General features: G+C 53.3%; 1 protein-coding gene across 1 annotated transcript; it reads right to left on the reverse strand.

Annotated features, from left to right (window-relative positions):
• Positions 1–976: 976 nt before the first annotated feature.
• Mafk (MAF bZIP transcription factor K) lies at positions 977–13,286 on the reverse strand. The gene is made up of 3 exons (XM_050163165.1): positions 13,088–13,286; positions 4,346–4,425; positions 977–3,457 (listed from the first exon to the last, which is right to left on the reverse strand). The coding sequence occupies exons 2-3, from the start codon at positions 4,379–4,381 to the stop codon at positions 3,023–3,025; spliced, it is 471 nt and encodes a 156-aa protein (XP_050019122.1). The 5' UTR covers positions 4,382–4,425; positions 13,088–13,286; the 3' UTR covers positions 977–3,022.
• Between the last annotated feature and the right edge of the window lie 1,134 nt (positions 13,287–14,420).

A 14,420-nucleotide genomic window follows, 5' to 3' on the forward strand; every position in this document is an offset into this window, starting at 1 on the left:
GCCAAGGCTAACCTCAAACTCTTATGTAGCCAAGGCTACCCTGGACTTGGAATGATCTCGCTACCTCATCCTCCTAACTACAGTGATTTATAGGCATGAACCACCATGAAGGGCTCTTGCCATTTTTGAACCTGTTCTGACCTCTGGTCCCCATGTGTGAGGTGGCCCAAGTAAAACCCAAAGCAGTCTACATGGTATGGGTGTGCCATGTGAGTGGACCTTTTATAGTCTCTGCCCAGAGGTTGGTTACTACTCAGGAACAGGAAGACCAGAAGATTCAGGGGTCAGCTGTAGAGAAATAATCTGGCCTAGCTAGAGACTGTTTCTGTCTTGAAAAATCACCAAGCGGGCTAGCCCAGGCGGCCCGCGAGCCCCAGAGATCTACTTGTCTCTGCCTCCCTAACACTGAGATTACAAATATGCACCTGGCTATTCTGTATGGTTTCAAGGGATTGAACCCAGGTTCTCATGCTTGCAAGGCCAGCACTTCACCAAGTCAACTGAGCTATCCCAAGCTCTAGTCAGACTTCTGAGAGCATTTCATTAGCTTCAGCAAACTGGAACATTGCTCTGGGCCTTACTTAAGACCCTGCCCCTCTTGCAGTGCCCTGCATGTCCATCCTAGACCCCACCTGTCATTGCTCAGGGGCTGAGGCCAAGCAGCCGGTATGACCCACCCCATGAGAAAGGGGGGCTCAGGTCTCAGAGGTTCCCAACTATGAAGCACAAGTTACATTGGCCATCAGAGACTTCTTGCCAGGGTAGCCTGGACATTCAGATATATGTGCCAATGACCAGGAGTGCAGGTGGAAGGTGTCACCTTGTGCTACTTCGTCCCTGTATCTCAGAAGATGGCCTGGGGAGAACACCATGGTCTGCAGAGTAGAAGGCTAGGCCTCAGGGAAGGGCCAGCCCAGACTATAGGGCAGGACACGGGGTTCCCAACCAAATCAGCACCCACACTCTGGAAAGCATCTCAAACAGGAAATTCTTTATTGCAAAGATACAAAAGCAGTCACAGCGACATGTACAGCAATAAATTAGGTAGTGGCCATGAGGCGGGGCACAGACAGGGGGTCAACAGTCTGTGATCTCTTCTCAATAATTTATAACATGGAGGGAGGAAGCACAAAAATAAATATTGAAATGAAACTGCCAAGGAGTAGGTGGCTGGGGACACCAGGCCTCTGTGTGGTCAGCATGTATCCCTGCCACCTTTTGAAAAAGTAAAGCTTGCTTTGAGAAGTCAGAGGAACAAGACAGAAAACTCACTTTTATCTTAAATAAAAACTCCATATATTAAATTGTGATGCTGAAATTTCAGTGACAAAGAGCCACGGGGCATGCTCACACCCTTCTCAGCCCCCTTCAGGCAGGTACCCTGCACAGGCGCTCCAGGTGGCACTGAAAGCCCCATCCAGCCTGCAGGCCAACAGTATGGAGTCTCCTTCATGGAGACCACCACAGGCCTGCAGTGGGCAGCAACCCACAGACAGGGGTCACCTGCCTACCGCTGGAGACTACCCTGGAGACCACGCATTTCAGTGTGATACCTGCTGGAACAAGCTTCACCAGTGACCCAAGCATGCCCAATGCCACCACAGAAAGACTAAGGGAGGCTGTTGGCACTCTGGGCCTCCATCCATGGCCAGTTCCCCACCTCACTGTCCAACCTACTCTGCATTAATAAAAGATCTACAGTATCAAACTGGGAAAGAAAACTGTTATGAAAAAATCTGTACGATAAAATGTGTATATAATTTTATATATATATATATATATATATATATATCTTCTCTCTCTTTAAATATCCCATGGTCCTTATTGATATCCAATATGGATTACCTACCAAGGCAATGGTTCCAACAGTGCTTCCTAAGTGCCTGGCTTTGGCTCAGCCTGCCCCCGACTCCTTGTCCGCCATATATTCCTCAGAGCCTGGAGGACATAATCCCTTTAGTAAGAAAGCACAAGATGGCCGATGGCCCAGAACGCTATGAAGGAGGAATAGGCAGGTAACAATTGGGCACCAAAGTTGCAGATACAGCCTGCCCTGGGCCCCTGCTGACACCCACAGGGCGTGTCCACGAGGCCCTACAGATGCACCCTTTGTCCCTCCATACTATCTATGCCTCTTAGGCCTCTTCCACATCCCCTGGGCCGCCAGGACTTCACCCTGACTTCACCTCATTCCTATTTTTTTTTTCCCCAGCAACAAGACACATCTTAACAGCCATTTCTGTATCCCTCAACACCTCTCAGGCTTCACAGGCTCCCCTCCAGCCTCTCCTCTCTGCTAAGCCCTAGGGAACCTGGGCCCTACTGTTTGCTGGCTCTATGGACAGATGGCCCCTGCACCACAATGGGCAACCTTAACTAACACACCCCCAGGGACATTCCAGGACATCCGTGTAACCCTCACTATACATACTGGACAGGCTCTCCTGTGTGGCCACCTGGCCCAGTGGTTTCCTGTCTTCACACAGGCTGCCGTGACAGCCTGTATACACACAGGAACACATGAAGTAGCCTTTGCAGGAAGCTATACTGGGAACTATTTCCCAGGGCGTGGACTTGGCTCTAAGGGCTAAAGCAGGTAGTAGCGCCCCTTGATAAGGACAAGGCCAGAGCCCAGAAAGTGACAGTATGGTGTCCACCCCAGCTGGAGGCCCTTAGGGGATGGCACTGATGGCGCTGACAGGCAGGCACCAGAGAAGTGGAAGACGAGTTCTCCCTCCCTCCCACAGGGGGCCTGGAGTTGTTCAAGCTGGTGGCCCGTGTGGTTCCTGTCAGCAACTAAAACCACACCCCTGGAGGAAGGAGAGATGTGAGTGGGGGTTGCTTGTAGCACTGGCTCATGAGAACCTCCCTTTTATCCTGCATCCGCCTGTCCCTGCTGTCCTTGCCCTCAGCCCCACAGGGTCCACAGTGGGCAAGTGGACATGAGGAATCTGTACCAGGGAGCCCAGGAGAGGCGTGAGGGCTGTGCCACTGCCCACGCCCTGCCCGACCCCGGCAGGCACTAGGAGGCAGCTGAAAATGGCACAGAGGTGGAGGAGAGCTCTGCAGATTTGACGATGGTGATGACACTGGTGGTGGCCACCTTGGTTGGCGTGACAGGCCCCCGGGCCACGGTGCGTGCAAAGGTCTGCAGGGCCTCGTACTTGGAGCGCAAGGCATCCAGCTCCAGTCGCATGCTGCTGTTTTCCCGGGCCAGCTTCTCTACTTCCTGTTGCAACTCTACACGCTGCCGCTCCAGCTCCTCCTTCTGGGTCACACGCTTGATACGGCAGCTAGCTGCGTAGCCGCGGTTCTTGAGTGTGCGCCGCCGTTGCTTCAGCCGAGTCACCTCCTCTTTAGTGAGCCCCCGCAGGTGCTGGTTCAGCTCCCGCACCGACATGGACACCAGCTCATCATCACTAAGTACAGGGGCGTTCTCGCCCGCCTCCTTCTTAACCTAAGGAGCCAGATAAGCAAGAGTCAGCACGGGGGAGATTGGGTCCACCGGACTGGACACAGTCACCAAAGATTGGGATCTGGTACAACAAAGGCCCAGAAGTGCATCTACATTGTGTAATGTTCCCATTCTACATCAAGGTGGCAGCATGGGACTCGAAGATTATGCCCATGGCAGGGTACCACAAACAACCCCACTGCTATTGCTGTGACCCCTCTTTGAACAGGAGGACCTGACAGCCAGTCCCTTGGGAAGTAAGGTCTCGGGTCAACTTAAGTTTTCTAGACACTCAAGGAACTGGGCTATTTCCCCTCAGATACTCTTCTAGGTAAGGGACAGGATGATACAGTGGCCCTGCTCTTCCCTGACGTCTACCCACTGGTGCAAAGCGTGAATCTGGCTGGTCAGGGCTCACTCAAGGGAGTCCAGCACACAGTACTCAAGAGCCTGCAAGGCAAGAAAACTGACTCAGAAGCACCTTTGGTGACAAAGGTTGAAAAGGCCCAGAAGGGAGTAAGGGCCTGGGCCGGCAGACGGGACATCAGCTTACCTGAGGATACCACACTGCCCACCTGGCACAGGTGGGGGAATGAGCTTGGGCAGATGAAGGGCCTGTGGATGCAGCTCCAGGTGGCTAGGATCTACGCAGCACCTGTCTTACCACCCACCCCTCCACCTGTGAGCTACCTTCCTGGTCAACAAGGCCAGGCTCTTCTGGGCCACTGTACCACCTCTCCTTCTGGGATCCTTCGCCAATTCCTGAGGACAAAGCTGACCTCGTTTTAGGGGCTGTGCTGTACAAGTGAGGCTGCCAGGACAGGGTGAGTCTTCCCTGTGCCATGCCAGGACAGTGCCAGTCACAGCCCATGCTGGCCCAGCCCACCTTACCTTCAATGCCTTGTTCGGCTTGGGATTAGTCGTCATAACCTGGGCCCTGTCACCAGGACGGAACCACCAGGAAACTGTCGCTGGAAAGAAAGAAACAGTGTGGGTTAGGACCCAGCAAGCTACGGGCATTGCCTCTGAGTAACAATACTTGAAATCAGTTCTTCTCTCAACAACCCGAGACAGTAACAAGAGAACCTCAGCTCTAAAACAAAGGGGATGCACATGTAAATCTGTGTGTTCCTGTCCTAGTATGTCTGGCCAGCAACTCTACATGTTTCAGAACAAGCCCAATTCAGTTACAAAGTCACATGTTCCCCCCAATCCAGTTCACAAGGGCGTACAATAGTGATTCTCAACCTTCCTAATGCTGTGACTCTAATTCTGTTTCTCATGTTGTGGTGACCCCCAACCATAAAACTATTTTCAATGCTACTTCGTAACTAGTTTTGTTACTGCTGTGAATCATAACGTAAATATCTATGTTTTCTGACGTCCTTAGACAACCCCTGTGAAAGAGTAGTTTGATTCCCTAAGGGGCCGTGTCCCACAGGCCGAAAACCACTGCCTTAAGCAATCTGGAGTGGCCATCCTGGCCATTCTGCATCTGCCTAGCAGGCAGACATGAGACCCAACCACGCCTCATACTCCAGCATTAGCCCTCAGAGCAGACAGGCCCCCTAGGTCAATGGGGGCTGCCGTCCTGTTCCCCACCCCAGCTCATGCTGAAGCCATCAGCACTGTGGGGTATCTGCCGGTCATGAGCAATTGCTGCTTTCTGCTCTGGGTCCCCACAGCCTGAATTCAGACAATATATTTACAGCCGTGGGAAACCAGGTACTGCATCCTCAAGACCAGAGGGATCTGCCAGCTGCAGAGCCGCAGTTCTCAGCTCAGAAAGAGGGCCTTGGGACAGTGTCCCTTAGCAAGGGCTCCGCAATGGCTTACCAGGGAGCAGAAAGGCCCTTTCCCGAAATCTCACTCACCCCTAAAGACAGATGGGGTACAGAACACCTGCCACTCCTCCCTAGCCCTGCCCTCCAGCAACCCATGGGACACCTACCGCCGTGAAGGACACTGCAGCTGTGACATCACCACTCCTCCCAGGCCACCCCAGCCCCTTAGAGTGACCCCAAGGCCCATATGGGTGGGGTGGGGTGGCTACTGGTGGGTAGCAGGTTCAGAGGATCCAGCCAGAGGCACAGTCAGAGAACCGCAGCCACCTGACAGACCCCACTAGGCCGTCTGGCAAGGAACTGTCCCTGTGGCCGGCCCGCCAGCCCCCTGGCCCGCCCTTCTCATTCTCCAGTCTGCATTGTGTCACACACCCTCATCATTCATGAAAAAGCCAGCCAAAGCATCCCAAGCATGATTCCCCTCTGATAGTTGCCATGGCGACCTTGGGATGTAGCCAACCCCCCATGGTCTCCATGGCAACAGAGAAGCCCAAAAGCATTCGGGACTTGTGGGTCAAGCCTGTGCAGAAAGACAACACGAGGTTCTCAGGCAGTAAACAAACCCATTCATTCCCTGAACTGGGGAAGGGGCAAGAGGGATGGGAATGGCCTTTGGAGGGATGCACAGCCATCTCTTGAATTTTAAACCGTGACAATGACAGGCACAGAACAAGGGACGTCAGGGAAATCACACAAAGGAGAGCGTGGAGGACAGGCATGAACAAGACAGTGGGTGACCTCCACTGCCCCTCCCCCACAGACCTGGGGCCCTCAGGCCCCATCTCTCTACCCTATGATCCCACCTCTGATGGGGTCCTGTCTCCAGTGCCCACCACCCTCACTGTCAAAAAAAGTCATCAGTGAGAGGCAGATATTGACTCTGGCAATAGACACCCAGCACCCTGGTGACATCACTGGTCACTCTCAGAGGCAATGGCAGTAAGCAGAGCAGGACAGGGACAGAGCCATCCTAGAGGAGGCTCAGGTAAACCTGACACAGTACCCATCTGGGACCTGAGGTGGGACCAGAGCTGGTGGGGTGATCTAATGGAGATAAGAGACCACACGGGGACGTGGGCAAACTGTAATCACAGATCACCCCCAGCTCCAGCTGGGTTAAGTGGCACTAGGGAAGTCACGGGTTTCCGCCACTCCATTAGGAACTCTCAGGAACCAGGCGCCTAGGAGCCCCAGGAGCCCTGAGAAAGTTTTCCGTAAAGAGGGAGGAGGGGTTGGGCATCTCTTCCAACTTGTAACCCCAGCGTCAGTGACATAGCTATGTGGTGAGTCACGGGCTGTTTACAGAGTCGGCTCACATTCCCACACAAGGACACCCCTCCCACCCGCATGCTCACGGCCCCAGGGGCCACTGCCAGCGGAAAAGGAAGGTGCTGGGGAAGAAGAGGGACTCAACTTAGACCACGGGTGCTGAAACCCACAGGCCAGGGCTCAGCTTGGGGCAGGAGTCTTTCCACCCCATGATGATGGGACTGTGACACCAGGTGGCCAGGATGTGCACAGGGCAGGGCCTGCCCCCCAGGTGACACCATGAGAATCAACTGACCACTGGATGGGGCCACGCGGCCAGCAGGAAGGGCCCCTCCCCGGCTCTCTCCATCTACACCCACCTCCTGGGCTTCTGCTGGGGTCTGAGTTCAGGGACCCTTCTTCAGTCCTCAGCTGGCTTCAAGATGAAACATGAAGCCAAGAGGCCATGGACAAATGCCAACCCCTCCCGATGCTCTGGTCTCTTCCTCAGAAAAAGATGAGAGAACCAGCACCAGCGATGACCGGTGATGCTGGCTGAGAGGCCCCACTCAGGAGTCCTGGGGGCACACTTACAATGAGCTACGGAAGTTTACCCCAGCTTATCCTGCCCCAGCTAAGTTTCTGCCTCTGGAACCCCCTGCTCAGCAGGGACACTTGGACCCATGTCAAGATAACTCAAACTTCATCCTGCATGTCCAACACTGTAGAAGTCTGTCCGGGTGAAAGGTGAGGCACACATTGACCCTGGGTCAGAGGTGTGCCCTTCTGCCTGCTGCCAATCATGGGGGACAATCTAGGGAACAGAGATCTTCAGCAACTCAGCATGTGGCTAGGATGGTGCTGGAAGGTGCCCCTGCCCCAAATACATCAAGCACATGGGTATCGTCCCAACCTATCCATCACAGATCAAGCCAGGCCTCTCATCTTAGTACCCTGGGAGGCTGAGGTAGGAGGATCACAAGATGCGCCTGGGCTACAGCGTGTGTTCAAGGTCACTATGGACAACTTAGTGAGACCCAGTCTCAAAATAAAAAGAGAGAGGGCTGGAGTTGTAGCTCAGTGACAGACTGTGTGCCTAGTATATGCATCCACCCACAGAATCATTTAAAAAAATTAAGGAATGTAAAGGAGCCCAAGGGGGAATGTATTGTTTGGAGGTTTCCGGTGGTGCTGGGGAAAGAACCCAGGACTTGGACCACCCCTGAGCTATGTCTGGGCAGCAGAGAGCCCTGCATTCGTGATAGAAGTTTGTAAGACAAATGTGATTTCAAAACATCGAGTCACGTGGTGGCCATCACAGCACTTAGAACTCAAAGGCAAGAGGCTCAGTGCAATTTCAAAGCCAGTCTGGACTATCTGGGGAAGATCCTGTTGTAATAATAATAATAATAATAATAATAATAATAATAATAATAATAATAAAGCAGCCACACCTGCCATTACAGCAGAGGGGAGGGAAAGGCAGGATTCTTGGCCTGACTGGGCTACTTGAGGTCCTGTTTCTAAACAAAAACAAATCTTTTTTTTTTTTCTTGGTTTTTCATGACAGGGTTTCATCATGTAGCTCTGACTGTGTATTGGAACTTGCTCTGTAGACCAAGCTGGCCTGGAGCTCACAGAGATCCCTCTGTCTCTGCCTCAGAGTGCTGGGATTAAAGATTTGCCACCACCACCCACAAAGAACAAACTACTCTTAATGGCTTCTGTAAGCCATGAACTCTCAGGGGAGCCTCAAGGCCTCCCTGCTGAGCCAGGGGTGAGGGATTCAGTAGCCACAGTCAAACTACACAGGACAACAGGCTGAGGCAGAGGAACCCCCAGAGAAGCAGCTGACCCCCTCCCATCATTCCTGTTGCCTTTTGCAATTTGGAAAGGCCATCAAGACAGGGGTCCTGGGTGGCAGTTCTAAGTCACCAATCCAAGCTAGGCACATCTAGCCAAGAAGATCTGCCCTAGATCTTCTGATAAACACAGCTAGCCAGTAGGGTACAGGGTGGCCAGATCTTCCATTTCAAGATGGACTGAGGGAGAAGACCCTATGCATAAAGAGCAGAGGGGCATACTGCAGAGCGTGGGAATCCAGCCTGGGCACCCAGGAATAGCAGGCAGTCCAGGTAGACTGCAGTCTAGTAAACTGTCCTCAGAGAATGAGCGAGCCAGCACAACATCTCCCAACCCACTTCTCACCTCCATTAGCTGTCCCTCAGCCCAGCCTCAGACCTCCCTCCCTGCATGAAGGAGATAGCACACAGCTAGAAGGACCATGCCCAGGTCCAATGGAAAAATAGACAGGAAGCCATGGGGGCCTTGCTACCAGACCTATGGTGGACCAGAAAAGAAAGTCCCAGTATCAAAGGGTCTCCATCTTGCTCAAGGTAATGTGGAGCCTGGATCATCCACCTCACTCCCTGCTGCAGTTGAGGGTTTTAGATGATGCCCCCTGTTCCACAAGGTGTTACCAACTGCAGCTCCCTGACCCTGGCGCCTACTGCCCAGCCCAGCTGAAAAGGATATGTGCTCTTTAGGTTCCCAGTCTACCAAAATGGGGAAAGGGAGCAGGGAGCGGGGTGGATGAGGAGGAGGATGGGAGACCCATTCTGTCCAAGGGAACAGGTTCAACCCCAGACACCAAACCCAAACCTCTAACAGCTGCAAGCCACAGAACCTAAAGCCACTAAGGATGTGGCTACCTCTGCTTGGGAGCCTTTGACAAGTACCCAGAGTCAAGTACCCTTTCCAGGACCCCAAGGGTACATAGGGCTGACATCACCTGCCACACACAGTGGGCACATGCTGATGAACCACACCACAGCCGGTCAAATGAGCCTCCTCCCACTACAGACCACTAAGTTTTTACTGTGCCGTCCACCCACAGTGCATGGTGGGGCACCTCCGCCCAGCTCTGGCTGGCCGCCCTCCCATAAGCCACAACTGTCTGCCTGGCCTAGAGGACGTCTGGTCACCTTGCATTTGCAATCTCAGGAAGCTGTGTCATCCCAGCTACATCCAGAGGTGACTCAAGCAGCTTCCAGGCTGACGGCAGGCTGCATGGCGCAGCCCCCTCAGCTGTGGCTGCCCTCCCTCTGCCCCTCACCCAGACCTCCCCTCCCTGACTGGCTGAGTGGTTCTCTCTGCCACCAGGTCCTTGTTAGGGTTCCCGTCCTGTCCCTGGTGGTCCTCGGGTTTCAGCCACCTTCTAAGCTCCATGTTTAGCTGGGGATGTCTGGTGGGAACAGCTAAGCCCAGATTTGCACATGTGTGTAAGTGTGTACTGTCATTCGTCAGATTGTTTATCTGCTGTTTTTCTTTTTAAACTTAAAAATTACGTTTATTTGCTGGGTGTGGTGATTCACACCTTTAATCCTAGCATTTGGGATCCAGGAGTGTGAAGCTACCCTGGTTTATATAAGGAGTGTGTGTGTGTGTGTGTGTATACACATCTGTATGTATATGTGTATATATACTTGCCAAATTATATGTGAAGGTCAGAGGATAATTTGTGCGAGTCAGTTCTCTCCTTCCATGATGTGGGTCTTGGGGAACTGAACTCAGGTCATTGGACTTGGTATCAAGTACCTTTACCCCCTGAGTCATCTCACTGGCCACACCTCACTTTTTCAAACCAGGGTCTCTCAGTGGCCTGGAACTAACCACTAAGGCTAGGCCAGTGGACCAGCCAGAGAGGCTCAGTGATCCTCCTGTCTCTACTTCCCCAGCACTGGGATTAGAGTGTGTGGCCACACCTAACATCTTTTTGTGGGCTGAATTCTCCCTCCAGACCTGTCTGTTTAAGACAGGGTCCACACAGCCCAGGCTAGCATAGAACTGATCTTCTCCTGCCTCTACCTCCTAAGTGCTGAAATCACAGAACCAGCTCTTAACCTCAGCCCCAAGGTCTCCTGCCCAGCCCCAAGTATGGTTCAGTGTCTCTCTTGGTACAACAGATTCCCAAGCTGCTCTTGGTGCAGGTTGTGGAGTTCCCTTCTCAGCTTCCTGCTCTGGGCTTCCTTCTCTGGCTGGTGAGTGCTCCTGAATGTGGAGGGCACAGGGTCTCTACGCCACCCTCAACTTCTGCTTCTTCCACAAAGTCCTAGACCTGGTTCTAGAATTTTCTTCCAGTAGTTTTGTTGTACAATGAGCCCCTCCCCGTCAAGCAGAAAACTTGTGTTACTAACACCAGCTCCCTTGGGGTATCAAGATACTAAAAAAGTTCTGTTTTATAGGCAGAGGGGGGATTCAGACAGGGAAAGAAGCCTTGGAGAAAGTGTGTGCCCTTGCCCCACCATACCAGATGGTCTCATGGAAGAACCAGCAGTTGTGTCACCACCAGACGTGACAGCCCCTAGCCTCTAACCCTGACCTCTGACCTCAGGCCGTGCCATCAGGCAAACAATGTAGGCTTCAGGATCCTCCCCTATACCAGGCAGTGCATGATCACCCAGGCCCAGGGCTACCCCCGTGAAATTCTACAGATTTTCAGATAACACTCTCAGTTTCCTGAAACTGCAGTTAAGAGGAACTATAACGCATGTGTGACTTATAAAAAGCAAAAGTAAATACGAGCGACCAGGCATCTTCCCGGAGTGGAGCAGGGACAGGGAGGGTGGGGCGGGAGAATGAGTCACTGTTTATAGCTCCCGAGATCGGCCACACAGAGAATTCTCCCAGCCGGCCTGATTTCCATTTCCCGTGTGGACTAACTAGACCCGAGATCCAGAAAGTCCACTCCAAGAAACCTTTAGACTCAGAACAGCCAGGGCAGAAACAGACACAACTTCTTGGTCTAGACTGCGATCAAGAATTGCCAGCGGCAGTAAACAAACCCTGGGGCTGGCAGAGCCGGACTGAAAACTGAGGGTCCCTGAGATAGAGTGACCAGGAAGGTCTCACTAGAAGCCTTGAAGGGGCTAGAGGAAGGGCTGGGACACAGAAAGAGCCAACTCTGGGGGAAACATGGCTTCCCAGGACCCTCTGTCCAATTCCCATTTTTAGCAACTACCTGGAAAGTACACAGCCCTGAACTTGGAACCGGGCCCTGCAAGCCCAGCTCAGTTCAAGAACAAGAGGGGAATGTACTCCAGAGAAGCCTGGCTTGTTTTTTTACTCCAATAAATGTTTTATTTTAGAATCACAAGAAGTTTAGTTTTAAGTTATAACAGACTTACTTTCTTTACCAAGGTCAAACTCATGACATTTCTCCAGCTGATATATCTGAGGAGCGAGGAAGCTTTTGTGGTAAGGGTTGTCCACAGTGACACAGGCTATAGGTATGTCCTGCCTATCTACAGCTTTCCTTGCTCCATCCACATGCCTAAATCCATACCTTGTTGTTTGGGTTTGTTTTTTGGTGACAGAGTCTCACCATGTAACCAAGGCTGGTCTTGAACTAGCCATGTTCAAACTCAGTATCAAACTCAAACTGACTTCAAGCTCAGTATCTTCCTGCCTCAGACTCCCGAGTGGGCACGAGCAGGCATTACAGATATGTCACCACCATAATATAACAGCTTTAGATCAATGCCTAAAAAAAAAAAAAAAAAAAAAAAAAACCTCCCTGGCCCTAGAAACACCAGGCTTGAAAATGCCATAATGAGGCATCACAGTACCCACGTGCAAGCCACCAGATGCCTTTCGAAACGTGGTTGTCACAGTAAGACCTCAGCAGCGCCAACCCTGGGGTCCCAGAGCTGTTTCTGGTGACTCCACAGAAAGCGACGCTTTGAGTTAACTACCAGCTGTGGCATAAGCTGGCTTTTTGGGACTGAGGGCACCAGGCAAGGGAAAGCTGAGTGCCTGTCGGTCCGTTAGCGGGTGAATTATTAAAGTACATCTGTGCTGGCTATAGAGCTGTGTGAAAAGCAGGACACAGCAAAACTTCACAAGAGAAACAAGAGCACCAAGCAGCCTGCCCTCCCAAACATCAACCGCCTGTGAACACGGCAAGCTCTGGGAGGCTGGAGTGGCTACCGTCTCTGGGTGTAAGAAGAGTCTCTCTCCGGCAAAGGGAGCTAAGCCAGGCACCTAGGACCCACGAGGCTTTCTCCACCTGTGGTCTGCTAGATTTTGCTTCCGATTTCTCGTGGCACACTCTTAACACACCTATCCGCTCACCCGACAAGGGGACCTCACACTTCAGAGTTGGAAGAGACCTTGGCCCCTGACCACACCTGAAGAAACTGGCGGAAGCGATAGGCTGGCCAAGACGGTCACCTGCCTCGCTCCCCACCCACAGCTTCCACATCCGGCACCGCTGGCCGGTCAGCTGATTATAAAGGGACACCACTTATCCAGGCCCCTGCCGGGTCGCGGCTGGTGGGGCGGGGGTGGGGGGCGCGATGGAAGTGGCCAGGTGAGCATGGCTCCCGGGAGCTGCTCTCCCGCACGTGGCGGGTCCCGCGTGGGCCCTTAGCCAGGTCCCGCGTGGCACGTGCTCGAGGCCCAAGGTGGGCCTTCGCGGTGCGCCGCCTTCAGGTGCGCGAACTCGGGGTCCCCCTACCCCGTCCCGAAGCCCCTCACTCACCCGGGTCGCGCGCGGGGCCGGGCGCGGCGGCTCCTCGTGGACACGCACTCTTCACGCGCGCTTCTGCTCTCTCCCCCCGTATTCGCCGCCTCCGCCTGCGCGCTCAGGACTCCACGCTCCCACTCGGCGTAGAACAACAAGTCCTCGCCGCTCGCCGCCCGCCGCCCGCCGCCGGCTCCCCAGTACTGACACCGCTTCCGGGATCGCGCGTCAAAGCGCGTCACCGTCCCGCCCCCGTGTGGCCACGCCCCCATCCGATCACGCCCCTTGTTGCTCAGGCCTCTTCGCACACTAAAACCACGCCCCCTCCGACCAAGCGTTGGTGCCACGCCCCTGTTGGCCACGCCCCTTGCCTCCCCAGTTGCTGACTCCACCTAGATCTTTCCACGTGCTGTTCCTTGGCCCTGTCCACCTCCTGCACACCCGGGGCGGAGTCAGTGCGCCCTTCCCAAGGTGGGGAATGATAGGCGAGTGTGGCACACATCTGGGGTGTCTGTGACCCATTTTTCCTAGGCCTTTCAGTCGGGCCACTGTTGTCTGTGCTACCTACTATGATCCTGGGGTCGTGGCTGCTGGATCCTCCCGGGGCCTTGGCAGAGGGAATGGAGACCAACTGGTGTTGACCATGTTCCGGACATAACACCAAGTCCAGGTCAAGGAGGCGAAGGGAGCTGAGCACTGGGAAGTGGATCCGTTATACCACCTAGTCTGCAGGGCAGATGCACCCTACAAAGAAGGAAGGGGTACCTAGCATCCTCTTCTGACCCACACCCTCACCTTTTGACTTATCTGAGACAGCGTAGGGTCATAACTATGCAGCTCAGACTGGCCTGGGATGCTTGTAAAACTTCCAATTTTTTTTACTTATTTATATGTGTAGATGTTTGTATGTGGACTGTTGTATGCATGCTACCTCGCACATGTGGAAGTCAGAGGGTAACTTTGGGGAGTCAGTTCTTTACTTACATTATATGGGTTCCAGAGATCAAACTCAGGTCGTCTGGCATGGAAGCAGATACCTTTACCCACTAAGCCATCTCATTGGCATTGGCTTGGAACTCTTGATCCTCCTGCCTCCACCTCCTGAGTGAGTGCTGGGATCCCAATGTGGTAATATGCTGCTATATGGCTCTCCTTTATAGGCCTCGATGAGGGACAAAAGCACTGTCCCACACGGAGCCTCCTGTACTCCAGCCCAATGCTAGGAGTACCAAGATATCCTTAGATAGGAGCCATCCTCCCTCTACCTGCCCCAGAGGAAGGACAGAGTCGGAGGGTGGTGGTCCTGTGACCGTTGGATGGGAGGCAATGCCCAGAATGCATTTTAACATCC

Source organism: Alexandromys fortis, unplaced genomic scaffold (genome assembly GCF_014885135.2).
Source record: "Alexandromys fortis isolate MF-2015 unplaced genomic scaffold, M_Fortis_MF-2015_v1.1 scaffold_144, whole genome shotgun sequence".
Taxonomy (NCBI): domain Eukaryota; kingdom Metazoa; phylum Chordata; class Mammalia; order Rodentia; family Cricetidae; genus Alexandromys; species Alexandromys fortis.